We start from the raw sequence: 22,079 nt of genomic DNA on the forward strand, positions 1-22,079 counted from the left end.
TCATAAATAAAAGCAATTCACTGAACATTTGACCAATGTAACCAAGTATTCATACCTCGAAGTTTATCAAACATTTACTACAGTCACTTCAGAAAATTTACATTGTCTGTCATTCAGTTCTTTTGTTTGGGTTTTCGTGTTTTTTCTTCCTCTGTATCGGAATAACAAAATGTAATATTAGGTGGTCATCATAGCATCGCGAAATGACCTTTGCTAGTGCCTCCCACTCGATTTGTCATTCGTATTATTATCTAGTCTCACACCATGATTGTGTAGGCAGGCTTCGCGGCAGATGGGCGTTGATGACTTTGAGCAAAATGCCGGCGAGTGCGTGCAATGATGCAAACACCTGCATGAAGAGATACAGGGAAATACACAAGTCGAAGGCAAAGAAGACAGCGGTGATTCAGTGCAGCATTCAGATAACGTCTGTCCTCCTTTATCGCGTTCGCTTGTTGTTGAATAATATCAAACTTGGCACGATATTGAATTACGTGACCATAACGCGCTTCCGCGTAGAAATAGACCCAACATTCATATTCCCATCGTGCAACGTGTTGCTGAAATTACTTCATTGCTAAATTGCTGGAAATTGGAGTTAATTCTAATTTCGCTTTCGCATTATGTATACAACGTGCATATGTGTAACGCTACGTAACACGAATTCTATAAGTTTCCCGATCTGTTTCCGCAAGGTTTCAACGCCTCGAACCGCACAATCCCAATGGCGATGATGATGATTTACGTATATTTTTAGATCCTCCCTCATCGTCGCTTCGCTCATCCCACGGGCTTACATACGAAATGTATCTTCTCTATCCTACATCGCATGACTGAATATCTCTTTGAACCCACCTCGGAGTCCCACATAATGAAAACACGTATTATACCCGGGTTTAATTAAGGCTGGAACGCAGCTTTGTTCTTGCCGAATTCCTACTTGCATGATTACGTTAACAGCACTACAGCGCCCGTTTCTCGTTGTTATTATTAATATTGTTACGAAGCCTGCATGGATATTGCCGCTGCATATCGCTACTCTCGTAACTATAGATACGTATAATTGGTATGTGAATTTCGGAAGCAGTAAAACGCCTGTCTGGCGTAGGCACAATTTCGTTTCCTGGGTAGCTGACTCCGAATTATTCTGGTTGCGCTATACCCGATTTCTACTTTCTATACATCGAGTGATACCTGCGTGCAGTTGAGAAGCTAATTATAGCTAACTGTGTACATATATACGTACTTGCCTAGATGCATACAAGAGTTACGGCATAGACATAGACTGAAAAGAACTGGGCTTCCCGATATTTTAACAGCAGCTCGTTTCCTCCTCAAATCTTATTTCCAGACCTCTTTCACGAGTCGATTCTTCTTTCACAGACGTAAATGAAACGTTGCTGTTATGTAATAATACATTTTAGTACTTTTCTCTTTTTCTTTGTATGCCGATATTATCACATTCTTCGGCTTAAACTGAGCAAGAGGCGGCCCACAATTTGCATGGCAAATTGTGTGGAAGAATGTGAATAATTTCTAAAACCTTAAGCGAGGTGAATTCCAACTCTGACGACTGAGACCTATAATCGGTGTATGAAAATTTCTATAAATATCTGAGACAGCTGGCTGACGATTATTCCTTGTGAGACGTGAAATTCAGATGAATGTAGAAGTCTATTTTTCTTTGTATTACACAAAATCCCGTAAAACTTCGTTTCATTCCTGTTTTGGAGCAATCAGATGAAGTTAACAAAATAGATGGGTTGCATTTTCCAATCACGCCTTGATAAATTTTTATCACAGAAGTGAGTGGGCTGTATTCTAATGTGTAATACACAAGCATTAGTCCGAAATGATATTATGCATCATGCAAAAGTTTCATACGTGAACTTATTCGTGGAAACGTGGTTTCCCCTCCAAACTCATGTGACTCATGGGAGTAGAGCGAGATGTATCCGGTTTTTCCCTCCTTTCTCTCTTCCTCTTCTAATTATCACTGCAGCATACTCTGGATGTTCGTGTTCCCTGCCTTGCCCATTTCGTCGTCGTCGACGCCGGGTTATTCGCTGCGTGCAGTCATTGCTCTGTTGATATCTTTTATTAGATCCATTCCTTAGGATATGTGTCACACGTTGGTACGATAGTCACACTTTCTTCTCGATAATTTCTTTGCCAACGATGTAAGTAGGCATGTATAAGTATAGATTTACACAACTGAAGAAAGTTAGTAAGCTAAACGTACGGATGACAGTAAAACTTATTGAAGGTTAAGGATGTACCGGGTTTACAGTCTGAATGATAAATTTTTCAACCGAAATATCGCAAATGACGAGTAAAGTGATTCGAACTGAATTTCATCCACACAATATCGCCTCTACAACAAAAAAATTCCAAATTCTATGAATTCGAACCGAAAAAGCATATTTAATAGTAATACTAGATCAGTCACGTTCTTGCTGTACATTTTTGATATTAACAATCTGAACATGTTTTTTGACCGGTTTTATCAAATTTTACCTCATTTATGTTGTTGTAGATAATGTCTTTGTAACTCCTTAGTTAATTACGAAAACGTCGTATTATGCAAAATACTGATTGAGTTGTAATTGATAAACTTAATATTCGTAGAAGATCATGATAATAATTTTGAATATTCATTGCAGGAAGTTTCTGGAAAATCCACTTACAAACGAAAAAATCCCTGACTCATTGCAAGTGAATGAATAATAAACACAACTGAACTATTTCTTTTGGCCCAATCAACTAATCTTCAGTCGAATAATCTAAACTCTTTAAAACTCTGATATCATCATCATTTTTGTTCTACTCATTTTTTTATTGGACTGTACGCCTGACGTATCCTCAACGTGGCTTATGTGGGGCTTTCTTTGTCAACCGAAGCACTTTCATCGTCTGCCAGACTGCGTAGGAAACCGCTGCTGGGATTCTGCTCCCCCTCCCAGTTTTCCTTCTCGAAGTTCTAAAGAATGTCCCAGAAGTCAAAAAACAATAAGTTACCCAGTTGACAACAGAGAAAGGTCCAGAGAAAATTGACTGTGCAAAAAATGGCGACTTAACCTCTCAGTTCGTTAGTATAAAAAGGATCTGTACTGGAGGTGAATAAGATACGGGAGGGGAGAAAACGGATACTGAGAATGTTGGTTTTTGCTCTGACTTATTCAGACGCATTAACGCAACATGGTGTGGAACACATGCGTGTGTTTCGAGGACTAAGAATACCTATCCAGCACCCACTTACCCTCCCGTAGCAAACGAAATCCGGGTGGATGTAAATTTTAAGCTCTCTACGGGACGGGAATTTGTGGATCGTTGGGATGAGTCGGGCGGGTTAGTTTCGTTTCACGACATCCGGTCCAGTCCCTTCCCTTGCCTTCTCTTCCTCTCGTGGCTAATAAGCTGTACCGAATTATGCAAATACGGGTACAAAGGCGGCGTGGCGTTCACCGCAAGCCCCACGTCTAACATAAAAGCGAGGACTCGGGCTTTGGCCAAAGCTGCAGTGCATGCAGAGGTGCTCTTTCAGCCACGGGCCCGCAACATGTTCGTCTCTCTGTGTACGCCACTTCACACGACCATAAACAGACGGCAAAAAAGTAACTTTCATCCTCGAAAGACTGATGCCAGCGACGCGACGCACCGTCGCCATCGCCACTGGCAGCTCATTTCAGTCGCCCTCCGGTCGCCTCTGGATGAAAAGGGATGAAAACGGATAAAAAGAAGGGGTGCAGGCCTTTATATGCGATGATTACAGAACTGTAACGCCCTGGCACATGACTGGCACATACGGTGATTGTACTCCTAGAGGCTGTAAAAGGTTAAACTTCTAATATCATCTGAATGGACACAGATACTACGAAACGTTGATAAAGAAATCCTCCATTGCAGTGATTACTCCTGACAAAAATTTGTGCAATCCAACAAACTTCAGGATGCAGGAATCAGATTGAAGTGAAACGTTAATGAGATCTTTTACCCGTTTCCCGGGCAGCAAAATACGTCGAATTTCATTCGTGCTAAGGATCCAAACTCCAAATGGTCAGAACACCAAGTAGCACTTCCATTTTATCAAAGTATGTGAGGGGAATTGGGTTAATGTCATGTGCGAATTGTTCGTTAATCATTAGTATGATTTCGAATTTGAACTCCTGGTGGCTTACTGAACGATTCAGAACATTCTTCAATAGCCAGATTCTTCGGTAAATACTTAGAGTCAAGTATTCCGAAAGAGAACACCACGAGAGATGGCTTTCAGTATGATTTGTAGCCGCTGATTGTGAGTCAATAACTGGATTGAAAATATGCATGCGCTGTAACGATACCAGAAACAAAGGCAAACAAGAAAGAGACATGACGTAAAACCACGTGGGACCCCTGAGGCATTTCGTCACCAATGCCTCATACACCATTTCGCCGCAGAAAAATTACAATACAAATGATAACAAAAGCATCGTTCCAGCGGCTTAGGATCAACAGACTTTTTGTTTGGACTATGGAGTGTCGGATGCTGCTGGAGGAGTGACTGCATCTTCATTCACGATTGCCTAATGCCTGCCAGCGTGACGAAATGATTTCGTATGCTGTTTTACGCCCATGGTTATACAACAATATGAGCATGAAAAAAGGGTGAACTGTGCGCTCAGACTGGCCGATAAGCGATTATCGCCATGACCGAGTAGGATTAATTGCTCATTTAATATGTATCTTATACTAGTTGGAATCGGAGCATATGTTCAAGATGTTGATTATGCAGAGGATGATGGATTGAAATGCTCTTGTGCGGATGAAGTAGGCATACATATATGTATGTTGTACACGTGTGTATATGTATAGGCGTCAGGCAGACTCCATTTACTTCTGTAGCACTCATCTCAGGAGCACCTCGATGCGGTCGCCTCGCTGCAGCGAGCGGCGTGGTACGTATTTCAAACAGCTGCAGTAACGTAACACTGGATCTTGACGTTGGGAAACCTGAAATAAAAATACTTCCTATTCCTGCAGCCTACACTCATCTAATACAGTCGAAGTAACAGAGCATTGCTTGTGTGCTGGATACATAAATATAAGCAGGCGATACTAGACTGACTATTCCTCCTGCTTGTGATCGATTAAAGGTGTATTTTTAAAGGACTCGAGTCTCCCAAAAAGCCCTGCCAGCGGCACACTTCTGTTTCAACAGTTAGTCGGTTAGCCTCTCATGGAACAATCGTGTTATTATCAGAATTTTTTCTAAGCTGCCTCTTATGGTTACAGATATAGCTGTAAAGGTATCATCGGAGTTTGAATCTTGTGATCGCTTTGGTTGATCGGAAAAGATCATGGTGGGAAAAAGCACCAAGAATATTTTTTCCAACTAAGTGGTAGTGTTGAAACATTTTGGATTTGTAAACGTACTTTCAAGTTTTCAGTATTCTTTTAATGATGTTGTGTTTTGGTTTGTTGATGATTTCATACTCGAGAATGTTACGCAAGTAATGATTCTTTACATCGTTTCTTTTAACCAAGCGTAAAACATTAATTACACTACTAGAAGAATATAGATCCTTGCCACGCCACGTACATGCATATGAAATATTAAAAAAATTTACGAAGTCATTTTGGATTCACATTAAATTCTGATATGGCATGTGTGCTCCCTTCAAATTCAAGGAACATTCCATGAAATATTCACCCATGAAATTTTACGAAGTATATCTTTGCATCTTTTGAAACGCGGTGATATTCCGTGAACACTTTGAACTAATCTGTAATCTTTTCTAAAGTCTGGATAACATCTCATGAAGTATTCTCAAGCACCCATGGAATCCGTAAAATCAAATTCCATGAAAAATTCCTAAACTCTTGAAAATTTAATGTAGGCATATTTTGAAGTGACCAATTTTTTTAGTGTAAACGTTAATGAATATGATTGTCTTGACCTCAATAATGACGAATAAATATTTGTTTCTTAGATATGCAGGTCAGTGAAAAAACGTCAATTTGTTTACGTTTCGGCCCGGGTGGGAACCCTCCTCAGAACGAATTTTTTTTAATAATCTGATGCGAGAATTTTTTGAATGATAAAACTTATCGTGGACATGACGATGAAACATATTTACACAATAAAATTTTAAAATACATTGCTACATTACAATTATACAGTGCAATACGGAACTCCCAAGTTAGAATCTTGGATCACATTTACTGGCAAGGAACGACGGACGTTGAAATTCATCGTTACAATTTCAACGTCCGTCCTTTCTTGTCAAAAAATTCTCGCACCAGATTATTAAAAAAAATTGGTTCTGAGGAGGGCCCATACCCGGACCGAAACGTAAACATATTGACGTTTTTTCACTGACCTGCATATCTAAGAAACAAATACTTATTGGTAGAAGTTAATATTAAAGGTTTGAAAAATCGGCATGGTTCAATTGAAACGGATTTCGAAGAATCGGTTGATCGGTTCGTTGATTCGAATGCATTCCTCACTTAACAGTCGCTTTCATTGTGATTGCGTTCAATTGTTAGTGTCAACGCTCTGAGGTTTCGTTAATGTGTTTTACAAAGAACCGTTTTGTTTACTCGCTCCCAAAACCGATTGACCATTCGCAGGGAAAACAGCGTAAAAGTTGAATGTATTTTGCAGAATGGTAAAGTAAATTTTGATATCTCGTATTTACACGAATGTAATGCAATGGAATTCCAAAAGGCCACGCCTGTGAGTTGCAACAGCAGTGAAAGATACAAGAGGAGCCATTGATGAGAGAAGAACAAAGTCGTGGTATCACGAACGTCACACATGCATGTATGCGCACGGTTGCGTTGATCTCCGTTCTCTGCAGCGTCACTCACTAATTGTGAAAGAGAAAAAGAAAGAAGATGAGAGACTGCAGTCTTGTCAATCAGCGGAATTAAAACTGAGAAAATAATTACCGGCGTAGACATACGGACGGATGGATCAAGGGAGTGCAAGGTACCAGAAGACTCCGCTTTCAGCCGTTATCTGAGTTGCACGTAATTATAATGTGTCTGTTGAATTCTTGCGTTATTGCGTTCGTTATTGCCATTGTCATTACCATTGCCTCGAAGTCAATTTGGGTGGCAGTTCACTCCAAAGCGATATTGGCAGCACCTGCCACCGCAAGCTAAGCAAACGTCAAACGGTAGCAAGCTGTGGATACACGTGTGATCGCGATTTTATCCACTGTTTCTACCCTTTTGAAGTGGGAGTAGAGGAGGTGAGTTCTGGCATCTGCCATCCTGTCCACCGTTGCGTGTCTGTCGGTCGATTTTAAATTGCAGGCACCACGCCGCTCTAATTACCCTTGGTAGTAATGATTCGGATATGAAACAAGTCAAGCGATCTTGACATTGATAAGCTGATTCTAACCCGATTAAACTAACGCATGCAACAACGTTGCCTCCCAGGTTTAAATCCATCGCTTATTAGTCAGCTACTACCAGCAATGGTTCCGGTTTCACCGGGCAACCGGTTGTCTATCTTGAATTACGACATCTGAGCGGTGGGGAACACGCGACTATTGATTAGAGCTAAAATGTCATCAACCTAATTGTGGTGTTCTGTATATACTTGACACCACCAGTTCTGGGTTGGAAGTACGTTCGGTTTTCCACGTTCGCGGATCAAAGATTAAAACCAGATTCGATCGTTTCACCTACTGGAAATACGTCAGCAATCACGGATCGATTAATGAAACGTGAAATATCAGGTACGAGGGGCGTATTTTTTTACCTCTTCAGTATTTTTCAAGCGTTCATTCGCAGGCTCGCCTGAGTACCTCAGAGCAAGTACGAGGCACTTTGTGTTCCTTCCAATCGAGTGAATCTCAGAGCGAGTCGAGCACTCCTACGGAATTTACCACGGATAATGTAACGGCAGGGTCTCAAATTTGCCCTCCGGACTCTGGCAGGACCACCATGGAGAAGAGCCAGTTGCTCACTTGGGAAATTCGAGCTCATGGGTTATGAATTGCGTTACGAGCGGACGACGTGCTTGATTGTTTGGGTCAAATCGGTCGTTCAGAATGAAAATGAAAAATAAATTGCTAGAGTTTTTGTGAGCCACACCATCTGAATGTGTGCAGCAGCTGTTCTCTTTCTCTCCAAATATTAATCGCGGAAAATTACTGTCCCATTCCTCCCCACCCATTTGCCTGAAACGCTTATCCTCTTTCCCTGCCGCAGTATGACCGAATATTCTGCAGGTATTTATGTCAGAGCCATTTCATCCGGAAGTCGCTGTCGCCATGGAACTGGAGATGAATTGTGGGATGGTTCTTCTACAGAATCCTTAAATCAGTTACGATCCGATGACTTTTTTCAATAGCTTCAAATCCCTCTGTCACTGCGGGCTCGCATGTGACATGAAGTGACGTACGAGTCAGTCGTGACACACCGAAATCATATTCAAAATGACGGAACTCACGCCTGCTGCTGCTGCTGGTTACACGGCTACTCATCCCTGCACTGGAATATAATGTCGAATGCATGTGGGCATGATAAACAGTAAAAGGGCGTTGCCGGTGTTGACGTCGGTCTCTGTGTCGCGAAACAACCATCCCCGATTTTGATATTCTGATTAGCAAAGCAGTGGTGCACGATTCACTCAACCACTCGTACGATTTGCACAATTTCATTTAACTGCATATATTTTCTTGAACAGTATAGCAATGAATCGGTGTACTTGGAAAGTCGTTCACCTTGAAACGGTGCCTGAGTGATAAAAAAATGCGATAGGAAAGATCGAACGCATTTTTTTTTCGCCCATGAGCAACCGTACGCATCTGAATAACCAGTCGGAATGACGTCGCCTCGTTGTCCCGTGCTTTTTTTTTTTTTGTCCGTGCTAGACTTCACGGCTCAACGTCATTTATAATATAATCGCGCGTGCTAATAGTCGTCGCATTAGTGGCACTTTTGGCTCACCCCATCTGAGGGGTAGCCCATAATAGAGCGATAAATTCGACGGTCCGAACCCCCATGTGTGGAAGGACTTGATACAATACGAGGCAGAGGCATGTAGCTTGCGAAGCGTCGACTGTATCCTGCGTTAACAATCATTTATGTATATTCGCTCTCCGACTGACTAGCTGCCTAGCTCTCTTCTCGATGAACCCAATTGCATGTGAATACTTCACGATGGCATGAACTGGTTCATCCTCAGCATTGAACTCGTCCACACTTCGTACTGAACAGTTGCTAGAAATACCCATTTGAAGTGCTATCAATTTCTCTTCTTTGCACGTGACACATGGTAAGAATTGAGACAATTTCGAGTCTGTATTAAATCCCTTTTTTTTACACTGTTAGAAATGCGGTGTTAAATGAAATACCGACAATATTCTGTAGAACTCCACACCATGTTGGTGTTCACTTTACGACCACTTGGTGTCAAGAGTCGAACGATTTACACTAATGATGTTTAATCTTATACTAATCGGTATGGACTATTGTTGATACCACGAATTTTCTGACAGTGTATGAAAATTTGAGCATTACCGATCTGGAATAGAGAATAGAAGACTCTACAACAAAGTGCACGACTCAAAATTGTGAAAACCAGTTATTTCCTTCTTGCAGACAGTTCTCCAAATGGATCTTTAGACATTTTTCTTCTCGATTTTGGGATTTGGGTTTATTAAATGGTTGTTCTTTTTTTGCAAAATTGAGTTTCGCAGGTTCGATATATAAGTATTTTCGAAAACGCGTTGATTTTTATATCGCGAACTATTAAACTGTCTATTATTCATGTTAGAAGAATCAGTCTTACATCAATTCTTTAGTATTCGACTTCTGCAGGACTATGCATATAAATGCATACATTACGCAGATGGATGAATTGTTCTCCAGATAGAAAGTCCCGCCTAGCTGTTCAATGAATACGAAATGAAAAGCGTTAAACCGTGCATTACCTGCATTTTGGATAGTAACAGCGATCAAGACTTCTAGGTCAACTGCACGGCGGCAAATTCTAATTGGACAAACAATAATTACTACTGCGTTTTATTCCATGCCTACCCTTTGTGCAACGTTGTACAACGTTTCCCGACGACAAGGCAACGAAGCGCTGCTACTGCAGATGCCGCAGTTAAAATGGTTAAAAAATTCTTTTAATTATAAAGGGCTCTCGGCGAAAGGTGCAGTCATGCAAATGCAGTCGACCTAGCTACGTGCATATGGTGGACAGCATATTGGGCAGTGTTCATCGAACGGTGCAGCGGTGGAAATAATGAAACCCGTTGCTGGCGTCGCTGCTGCTGTTACTGCTGATTGATTGATGTCGATTTTTCTCTCGTCATAATTTACGGCTCTCTTCAGCCAACGTGTAGGGTTTATTATGTCCAAACCGAGTCTCCCTCTTTCGGCATAATCATTGTCCTCGGATTTTCTGTTTCGTTATTTCGCACTGATTCAAATTTACTTTTTGAGCGATTATGTTTACAGTATAAAATTTTGCGCTTCGTATGGAAATTTCACGAATACGACGAACAAATGTAAAAATTTTAGTACGGTACAAATGTCGACAGATTTTTTCATCCTGTTCGTTAAATTTGTTTCAAACATTTTTCGTTATATTCCCAATTCACATGAGTAATTTTTCTCGATACATTGCGATAAATTGACTAATTGCAGGCACAACCCACTCGCAGATTTCTATGACATAAAAATTCACGATTGGCAGATGTAACAATAAATTAAACGCTTTGAATAATTGTCGTACTTCATTTCTTGAACTTTCATATTTTCATATGCGTTGGATTCTTGTTATTGAAAGAACCGATGGTGTCGGGTATTGACATACAAATGCCAACGAGCTGGCAAAGATCGATATATTTTTATCCATCACCGTCTGAATATTTCACAGATTCGATCGTTAAATATAACTGGCCTAATTCTTAAATATCTCCGTCTGGTTCAGAAGATGGAAAATGATCCTTGCTAAGATCGTTATTCAGTCACCATAGCGTGATTGAAATTTAGGAACAATTTAAAACTACATTATTTTGCGCAATTAAAATCAAGGCATTTCCATACAAGCGTGTTTTTATTATATACGTCTGTCATGGTGTATTTTTATGGTGGCATGTGTACGTTTATGTCATACGATACACATGATACGATATCATTTATTGTGGTGTTTCTTTAGGAAGCAGCATTTTACTTCTTTCCGACCTGAAAAACTTGTACGTAAGAAGAAAAAATAAAAAAATACTCGATAATCCAGTTTTGAATGCCCGCTCTCAGAATTCGAAGTTTTCCCATTCGAATGATATGGGAAAGATGTCATATTTTTGTAATGGTTACCACTCAGGTGTATTTGATGATACAGATTTGTTTCTAGGAACATTTTGTAGAGGAATTAATTTCGTTGAATTTTCGGCGTAAAGTCAAGAGTTTGGCCGCTAAAGACGTTTGCTTACAGGACACATAGTTGAGAAATTAATTCTCTACAAAATACTTACAGGATTAAGTCCGTATCATTAAATGTGGCTGGATGGTTACGATAAGAAAAGTTAAAAAAAAAAAAAAAAAAAAAAAAAAAAACAGATTGTCTCCATTTTACGTAAATGGGAAAACTTCGCATTCATCGAACGATATATCCTTCAAAATCGGATATAAGACGTATGCTTCGGCGAGGACTTTCCGTTTCTTCACACCAAGCAAAACAAGTTTTTCAGGTATGAGCGAAATAAATGTATAGCTTCCAAACGAAACGGCCTAGCATGCGTAGCACCCATGTGAGTCGGACAACAACTGCGGGAAAAGTTGTTACTTATAGGGAATTACCGTTTTCTTGCGAAATATCGTGACAGGGTAAAATTGGAGAAGGGTGAAGGAGCCCTGCTGGCATGTTAACAAAGAAACGTACATAGGCATATGCATATACGTGCACGACATACACATGTGTATACGCCCACAGTTGTACTTCGATATTGTTATTTCCGGTCGGAGACAGAACGGCTGTAGACTAACGGTCAAAATGTAGAGTTATGGACCTCTAAATACGCCCCTCTTGAGCCCCATTTGAGAACCTCGGCACTGTTTACTATTACCAACCTCCTAAATGGTCTTCTCACATGTACAAAAGTCTCGAGTTTCTTGCAACCGCTGCACGTGCAGCCGCTGCATTTCAAGAATCGGTGTGTAAGCCAATTGCTGATAAACGTCTGTTTCGAAATGATTTAAACAGGGTGAGACGAAGGTACGATCGGATCCTTCCACGACATCTCGACTAAATCGCAATTTTCGTTTTCTCGTTTCAGATACCTCCTACGAGAAAGCCTGTCGGCGAGGAAGCGCACCAGCTACACCCGTACTTGGTGCCCGACCCCTTGACGTCACCCCCAACCGCATAGTGGTGAGTCTATGGTCAATATAAACAACCGGGTTTTACGAACAACCTGTATCGTAAAGAGGTCATTTCCAAGGAAAGGGAACATTTTCAGTGGTGGCATTCTAAATATACATACACTGAATAGTTTTATTTTTTTCTATTCGTTGATAAACTTCTTGACCAAGGGTGGAGTCAAAAAGTAGAATGGCTACAATCATGTAATGCATCATGCAATCATGCAATCAAAAAATGCATGAACAAGGTGAAGTAAAGAAAACTAAAGTATAGAAGTGTCAGAACGAATGAGAATATATCAAGCCAAAACATGGAAGGGTTTATTTCTATTTTCTATAATACTCTGCCTTTCTACACTTTGACTTTTCTACATTTCAACTTATGACATTGTCAAAATCTTTGGAATAAATTTTGAAGGTTGAAAAAGTCTCGCATTATTGTTCATCAAATTTTAGAACAAAAAAAGAAAAAAAAATGACATCAAAGTTACGTACCCAATCGCATAATATTAGCTGTTCGAAATCTAGCTGAAACGATGCTCTCGAAATCTGTACAAGTTTCCCTTTAAAGTTTTATAAAAATTCAGAACTTTTTTCAAGTTTCCGCCAATCTCGTAACAATTACAAAATTAGTCAGTGAAATTCATTCGCACACATGACATTCGTTACTTAGTTCTATATGTTTACGTTATATGTGATCACTATTATCCAGTATTACAATTTTTCGATTAACCATTGTAAAGCAAAGTGGGCAAAGGTATAAATTATGGTCCTGAATGCACGGTAGAAAAAACGATCCCCAGTTTGGAGATGAAAAGCGGAAAAGAATAACTCGTGAAAAAAACCAAGACGATAAAGATAACCTTTACGACGTTTGGTTTGAGTACGAAGTCTTGGCCTACGGGTAATAGGAAGCCTGAATTTAATGCGTTTAGGGCTGTGTTCTGGTAACTTTCTTTTTTTTTTCTCTTTCTCTCTTTCTCCTCCCCTTCGTTCCTCTTGCGTTACGAATGATTTACGCGCTTTTGACACCGGAGCGCGCAACTGCAGAGAATTATAACGTAAGTTTGTCGAAGCCCCAGGGCTAGAAACGTATCAATGAAATTCAAACTGTGTATAACGGGCCTGAACCAGCCGCAACAACTGCACCGCGAGTGTCTGTCTCACTGTTTGGAGCGTTTCATGTATATTTAAGGCTGACAAGGCGCCTGCCTTCGGCCGATGGAGCGAAAGGTATAATTTTCAGGAGTGTCGAGTTTCAAACCGTCCGTTTCTCCGATATGAAATAAGAGAAACAGCTCCTCGAGGACAAACGGCATTCTTTGACAATGATACGTTACGATATACGTTATGTATCTCTCACGTGTTACGTTCTCCGTCATGTTGTATTTATGTCGCTGCGTATGCGTGAAATAAAGCAGATAATCCAAAACTAAATTCAAGATAATAGCCAGTTTGAGAAACTTGCTGTGTTTCGGTAGATGTATCCTTCTTTTTCTTTTTTATTTGTATTATTATACGTATTGCGTAACAAATGCAAATTTTCTCGGGATAATCCGATGAGAGGTCGTTTCACTAATCTATGTGATATTAAGAAATTGAAATAATACCGAAGGAGGTAAAAAAGTTCACAAAGTTGAAGTTAGCAACGATAAGGCAACGCAACATTGAAAAAGGACTATTTTTTAGGATCACCGAATGAGTTCTACCGAATTCCAGACAAGCCTAATGTTGCGAAATAACGTTTTTTCCCAATAATTCCTCGTTCCGTTGATGTCAAGATTTTGAATCTCATTAAAGTTCAGCGGTTTTCACCGTAATTCAACCGCTCGTAGAAGCTTATCGAAACCGGATGAACATGGATTGTCGGTCGCCGTGTGGTTTTCAAACCCCGTTATCAATTTTTCCATTATACCTCAAACAAAACGTACATTCGAAGTCGAATATTTCAAATACGCGAAGCCAAACGACCGTTGCCTCCTTGTTGTACACGATTATTTACATAACAAGAGTATGTTACGCGGTTTTTCACGAAGCACGAAATTGAGGTTAGGTTCGCGTAATGGCAGATTTTTTTACGACAGCGCATGCGTACGCGCATTGACAGACTGATTCGAGCGTTACAGAAACAAATAATTTTTGTACGGAAAACACGCATGGAAAATACGTAAAACATGCTCGCGTTTTATAAAGTTCCTTTCCATCGTAAAACCAATTCAAAATCGTACAGATGCGTAAGTAAATGCATTTGTTGTAACGAACAATAATAATTGGGCTTATAATTTGGAGAAGATGAAGACAAAGGCACTATGCATTTTCCAGCCCGGAATAGTATTTTCAATTTCTCTAACCACATCTTAACGCAATACTCGAAATTTTTCACTCCGTATTTATCGTAGCGAATGCGGTGTACTGAAAACTTATAATTCTGTAGAAAAACATTGTATAATGAGACATAAACGTTGTAGATATTTCGTGGAATAGTAGTTGAACTATTACACATATAAATAGGAGGAAAAACCATAACAACATGATTGATTTTACTATGAGTATGCAGACACTTGTATAACAAGTATTTCCTGAGAAAGTATTTCATACCTAATAAAAATATTCATATCATTTTTTAGCGCAAGAAACAACATAAACACATAATATGCGTTTATTATCCCGTGAAAATAGCTGCCATTGCCGCAACTATAACACGATTTTTCCTCGGTTAGGTTGGTATAACACCCCTCTAAATCTCCTCACGCACTTGACATTGCTGCCAACTGATCCACGCCCAAAGGTATCATAATCTTGCAACTTCTGCAACGATGCGAGTGAGTGAGAAAGTGAACGAACGAATGAATGGATGAATCACGTCGATTGCGTTATGCGAGGGTCTTCTTTTCCCATCGAAACGGTAAATACAAGGCCCTCCAAGATTGATGGCCTAGACTATGAGACTGAGAGCAGCGAGCCTGCATTTCTGAGCAGCAACTCGCTTCTCCCTAGATTCGTCCCAGAATAGATCGTCGTCTTCCTTCTTCTGTCGTCGTTCGACTTCAGAACCGGCCACACACGATTTCGACTCCTACACCTCCTGAAAAATTGCAAGCTTCATATGCTGGAAAGAAAATTGGCGAAAAAAAAGAAACTTCGTGACAGAACAATTCAAAAACTGACACATGTAGTCGTTCAAGTTAAATTTTGGTCAAAGCAACGTGTTTTTTTTTTGTACATCAAAAAAAATTGAAACCCTTCATGAAGTTCAACTGAATCATTTTCTTGTACTTTCTTTTATACCGGATTCTCATGGTTTGTCTAATTTTGGTCTCTAATCATACGTCTCATCACATTGTTGCATTGCATATTACTTCGTGATCGAAGAATGAAAATATATTCCACAAAGCGTGCTGTTCTGTGTTGTGCAAATTTTCTTACGTCAAGCTAAAAATAACCGCTAGGCGATTGGACTCATTGGTAGAACAATTTTTTCAACGATTATCTGACAGGCAACTCTTGTTTCGTGTAAAATATACTTCATAAATTTTTCACCCGTACGTTTTAAACCACGTTTAAATGCTTTCTTATTCATTATCTCGATTGTATCAACAATTTTGCCCTCATAACCCCGAAAGTGAAGGCATCATTGTTCAAGAAAGCGAAGCCATATTCGCTGCATTCTTACGTCGCAATATTATTATAGATGAAAAAATGGATGTAAACATCATTTTATTGATTTATTTCTTACATTTACAAACTTTTCACCACTGGCTCTGATATTCTTATCGTCCGTTCAAACGCACGAAACGCTTCTTTGGTGAACCCACGTGAGAGAGGCAATACCATGCTTGCATCCACCTGTAAAACCAGATACTAAAGTGATGATACTTCTACTATTGCTGTGTACATACCAGCCGATGTTGCACACTCGTGACGTTCTACAATTTTTATAGACTCTTGGCTTTTGACCAGCACTGATGTTACGACGTACGATTTGGTACGAACTTTGAGCTCTGGACTAATTTTTGCCTCTACGGTGCATGCCGAGCTGAAGCGACGTACCTGGATGTACCTAATCGGCGCATCCCCGTAACTTTCTCGAACAGATCCAAGTATATTATAATTATATCTGTCAGGTTATGTGTATGGAAAATGTAGATACTCATTGATAATGATAGATAAATGATTTCTGTACACTCTCTTGGGTATAAAGACGTACATAGGAAACAAAGTAAATGAAGCAGACTGCGATTGACGTTCATTGTGAGGTTATAGTGCACTTTCGAAATTTTGACGTAAAATAAATTTTCAGAATTACACATATATATGAAAGAGCAGCCACGATTTATCGATTAAATCTCATAAAGTACAAATGTGAATAATAATTTTGCAGAAAAAAAACTATACAAATAAGTATTTATCTTTGTTAATTAATAATACACTCCGTTCGGGAAATTTTTTTATTTTTTCTAATATTCGTGGTGCGAGACACTTCCGTGTCTCTTGATAATTCACTACCGGTTGGTACAAAATGACAATAAGTCGCAGCAAATTCTTCCCATGCACCTTGGCACACAGTTGTTCATTTTGTATAATTTATCCCCCTGGACTGAGGCAACGGGCTCGTCGGACCCCGGACTATTTTTATTACGCCGATTTATTATCCGGTGTCTCTCGGGTGGACGTTGACTCCCGCAGCAGGAGAAGGAAGAATATATTTGAAACTAGTTTTTCTTGAGTCGATTTGGACCCTCCTCCCAAAGGATCGTTAGCATCCGTCCAACCGACGGTGAGCGCACGAAAAATTCGAGGCCGAAAAGTCTCCCGTCCTAAAAACCGTGTGAACGAGAGATAAGATTATAATAACAATGACGACGCGAAATCGATCAGAGGTACCTACGTTACATTCCGAGGAGGACGAACTCTGTCGATTTCTGCAGCGAAATGGAAACGGGTCTTGACGACATTATCATAAAGCTAGCTACTCCGCGATATCGATTTTTCCTTTTACTAGTTCTTCTTCCTTGCGTGTTTTTCTAACCGAACATTCCAATTTATGTCTGAAGCTTTGCCGTTATACTTTCTTTCCATTTTCCTCGGCTGTTTCCAATTCTTTGAGTTCGTTTCTCTAGTTTCGTTTCAAAGCGATCTACATTTTTTTCCCTTATTTTCATTTCCAAACACTTTACCAAGGTATGGAAATAGATTCTAAAAGAAATGTCGAACCTCCAGTTCCATATGAACAAAACGAGTACAGCAAATCCTGATACGCAACGTATCGCCCTTCAAACAAGTATGTCATCTAGAAAATTTTCAGTTACACGATGGTACGGAAATGAAACTATAATACCTTTCGCGTGGTTTGAAAGATGGCGCCAAGTGGTAGCTGTAATAACGTCAAAAGTGCACTGGCCAATCTCTGCCGTCCTATCAACTTACCGCGACATTATTGAACGACGACAAAAAACTAAACACGAAGAAATCCCGGGTTGTAAGATGCGTTAAACCTGTAAAATATTTAAACTTTATGAGTATTTGTGAAAAATGAACATATAGAAAAGAAAAGTGTCTATGTCTTGCTCAAACGGAGTCTATTCCAATTTCGAATAAAAATTTCCTGGCACATATTTTTCTTTCGAATTCTCATACCAACCCCAGTGTCCCGAAATGGTGTCCCGTGTTTTCTTCGTCATCGTTGTTTTGACAATGCAGCGGTTATACGCATCTATACGTTCTTTGACCACAAGCAAAGATGTCTTCTTGCCCCCCCCCCTTTCCCCTGCTATTCTTTAGAAACCAAAAAACCGGATGTCGGGCATGTTCTTTATACCTGCGCACACACCGCGTTGTTCAGGGTCATTTTTAAATTCCTCTCGTCCCTTGGGAGTGATTCCCCCCCTCCCCCCCCGAACATCCTCGACGCATGGTTTTCCACCAAGTGTATACAATATAGAAATGCGATGCAATCGCACCAAATCTATGACAGGGATTTTCGGAATGTAAAGCTCTTTCTCTAATGCCGGCAAAAACGCAACGGCTTATCTTAGTTTCAAAATCCGTTAATGGACGCAATTGCCCATCTTCAGAGCCTGAATAGAACCTCAAACTTTCAATGCGTTTTCATTTTCTGCGCAATTTTGACGAAGGTTTAACAAGACAATTTCAAATATGCGTAATAATTACTCATTCGATTCAGAGTAATGTTGTGAAATCAAATTATTTGCGAGAAATCGATAACAGCACGAACAGCACTACTAGGAGAAAAAGATCAAAGATTCTCTTTGGTGCAGCGCGCATTATACAAACTCTGCCGTAAATCGCGGTCAGTAGGATATTGATGAATTTTTTCTCACCTATGATTAGTAATCTGATTGACTCGAAATTCGAAAATCGTGTGCTTACAAGATCGCGGATTACAAATCTGAACACAAAATTTGGACTTATGAAGCGGATGATCTATTATCGTCGTTTGAAATCCAGAAGGAAATCACATGATTTGATACTTGGGGAAATTTGATATCGAAGATTTTTTCAAAACACCGATTACTTGTCCGGAGTGCGAGTTGGGGAACTTAAAATAGGGGACGCAAAGAGTCATCCACTCAGAATTTTTAAACATCGCCTTCAGGTCTTTAATCAGCGATCACAAAAGCCCCAAATTAATACTTCGAATGGATAAACACACTGCGAGAAAATTCACAGTGTAAATAAAAGTCCACACCGATTAGTGTAAATCGTTCGATTCTTTACACCAAGTAGTTGTAAAATCAAGACCAAAATGGCGTGGTCTTCTATAGAATATTTTCGGTATTACATTTAACACCGCATTTCCAACATTGCATACAATACACCTACTTATTGTTCGTTGAATTCGTTAGCTTCGGCAATATGCGCGATAGAGAAATTTCAAGCATACTTTATAGTAGTGGGCTTATTTTTCCTACATAAAAAAAGCTAGAAACTTGTTACCCGCGACTTACGTGACACCCTGTATGTATACACACATAGCATGTACATACATATGGGTATGTGGCAGGCATGAGGTGGACACGTTGTCGTAAAATTGGAATTCAACCACCGTGCCGTCTGTCGACTCTCTGAGACACTTGAAGGATCCAAGAGTAAGTACCGTGGTTTGCCTCTGGCCTTACTTCGGCACGTTGCAGCCGGGAATCCGCACCAGAGTCCAATCGCACAGCTAAGCAGGTAACAGCGGGAGATTTTTTTTGTCCTAAAACAATGAACCCTGAATGGTTGGTGCTTATCGAGAAGAGAGGGTGCGTACGGCGAACGAAACGGGGAAAAAAGGAGACGAGAACGGAGCGAGAAACGCTTCGAAACAAACCCCCCCACCAGAAAATAAAGGAAAGGAACAAATGAAAGAAAAGAAAAGTAAAAAGAGATGGAAAAGGAGAAGCAACTGCGAACTGGTTTCGGTTTTCGGTGCTGCCTAAGGGGGCAATGCGCCGCATCGCTCCGGACTCGGAGATCCGGACCATTCGTCTATAACCCCTCTCGATTCGACCCCAGAAAAGACGTTTTTGTCCGTCTTTGGGGTCGCCTTCGAAGGGAAGAGGGCGATCAGCCAGGTCTGACCCAGCCCAGCTGGGGTGAGCACAAAGGTGGATCACCCCGAATGATCCCTGACTTCAGCCCTCGATGCAATCTACGTCATGGGTACCGGCAGGATACAACAGCTGCGTTAGTCCGGGTTCAGATTTTGCCGCGAAACGATCGCTCAGCCAGCGTTTCAGGTGAAGCACGAATGTCAAAAATGTGCGATTCATAAGTTGGTTGTCTTAAAGTGTGACAGTGGGAATCGAGCTTCGCGTAAAAGTGTTGATATTTTTGATGAGATTGAATCGATCATTTAACGTCACACTGACGCGTGTCGTTGTACCAGTGAAAGTTACACGCGCTACGTGTGACCGGCGTTGGTTTTCGAAAACGTGTATCAAACCGTAAATCGTGAAAGAAAGAGCAAGTTTAGAGTGGATTACACGAGCTGAGTAAACTGGGAATTCAAATAAGAAAGAAAGTGGCTCCAGCTCAAGCTCGAAACCGACCGGTGACAGTAATTTGAATCCCGCGGTTTTACACTTCACCCGCTATTTCTTCTGGCGCCCTGTTTCTTCATCGGAATTCCTGCGCAGTTCTCTGAAACTAGAACCCAGTACTTGCGGAAACCAAGAAAAAGCCACTCGAGTATATTCTCTCGGAATTTATTGGTGAACGTTTGAACCGTAGTATCAACGAGAAAAAATGTGCGCTGGTGTAACCATGGACGAGTCGAATGATGATAAAGTTGTCAACGTGATTATAAACTATTTTATGAACCGGGTAATTTTCTTGTTAGATTTCTCAATTTTTTATTACAAGTAAGGAAATCGTTGATCCTGCGGATCGCTGCATAGAGTATTAAGCAATTGTCCAAATCCTGATGTCCAAATCCGAATTAGTATAGTAATAATTCACTGACCTTGACGAGTTGTGATCAATATTCTTTCTCAATTTATCCAGATTCCAAGTGCGTGTGGGTTTGTCGATCTGCGCTGTTAAAAATTATTGTGAATTTACTACACATTTGCTGTAGAAACGAGTTATCGATTTACGAAATCAGGTTGCAAATTTACAAATGCGGTGCAGCGACGTAAATCACTATATGTTTGTCATAAATTTACAATAAAAAATTTAGTTGTTACTAAAATTTGTAAAAAAAAACACACAAAAAAGTCATTTGAATCTACTAAATTGCGTAGTGAACTTATTGTATTTGTAAATTGAATAGACAGTAAATGTATGGTGAAGTCACTGCCCCGTATCCGAGTAAAACTTCCGATACAGCGTAGGAAGTTCTATACAGAAATTTTTAACAGTATACCTATCGACTGGTGAATTATAAAACACTTAAAGTGAGAGTGTTGTATCAGCTTCAATTTATGCGCGAATGTCATCAATTATTAAAGTGACACTACTCTCTAATTGTGAATAAGTTATAAGTATATCACTGGAGGAAATCAGTGTATATCCACTAGGGTGGTCCTTATTTAAGGTTTTGACGATTTTTTCCGGCGCGCAATCCAAATAAACTTCGAAAAAATTCAAAAACAATTCTCTAATTTTTTCATATTCACATCTCAACTCTAGCCCGTGCCTATAAGAGAGTGAAAAATTAGAGAGTTATATTTGAATGCACACTGAAAATCAGTGAAATATTAGTAAAAAGTCACCGAATCTTCAGTGTATATGCACTGTTTTTTTTTCCAGTTGTATACTTAAAACCGAGAATCAGTGAATTTTCACTGATCTGTAAAGTACCGTTCCAAACATTCGAAACAGTCTTTCGATCACGGATTCGTTTTTTTTGATCCAAAAACATTGATGCGTTTTTAGTGAAACAATGACAAATACGACGTGACTGAATCTGCATATTATTCCGAAAGTAAAAGTTCTGTTTATCGGCCAAATTACTTGCCACTTTATAAAAATCGATATGCACATCGTCCACATAAATTACATTATTTATGAGATGCCGAAATGCAGGAAATATGTCGAAACAAAGAGTATCATGCAAATATAATAATGCGATAAAATTTGTCAATTCAAAATGTGAACGATGACAAAGCCCATAACAAATCCAAAAAGAATCATATGTACACGGGGCTTATCGATTCACGATAACTTATCGACAAATGTGAATGTGTCGTAAATTTGATAGAATA

General features: G+C 39.9%; 1 protein-coding gene across 15 annotated transcripts in view; it reads left to right on the forward strand.

Moving 5' to 3' along the window:
- LOC124179077 (ras GTPase-activating protein raskol) overlaps positions 1-22,079 on the forward strand; it is a 224,979-nt gene that overhangs the window by 184,200 nt on the left and 18,700 nt on the right. For all 15 annotated transcript variants that reach the window (XM_046563114.1, XM_046563106.1, XM_046563110.1 and 12 more), the window contains one exon: positions 12,285-12,379. In XM_046563114.1, the coding sequence (XP_046419070.1) occupies positions 12,285-12,379 (95 nt within the window). The remainder of the gene's footprint in view (positions 1-12,284; positions 12,380-22,079) is intronic.

The sequence above is a fragment of the Neodiprion fabricii genome, chromosome 3 (genome assembly GCF_021155785.1).
Source record: "Neodiprion fabricii isolate iyNeoFabr1 chromosome 3, iyNeoFabr1.1, whole genome shotgun sequence".
NCBI lineage: Eukaryota > Metazoa > Arthropoda > Insecta > Hymenoptera > Diprionidae > Neodiprion > Neodiprion fabricii.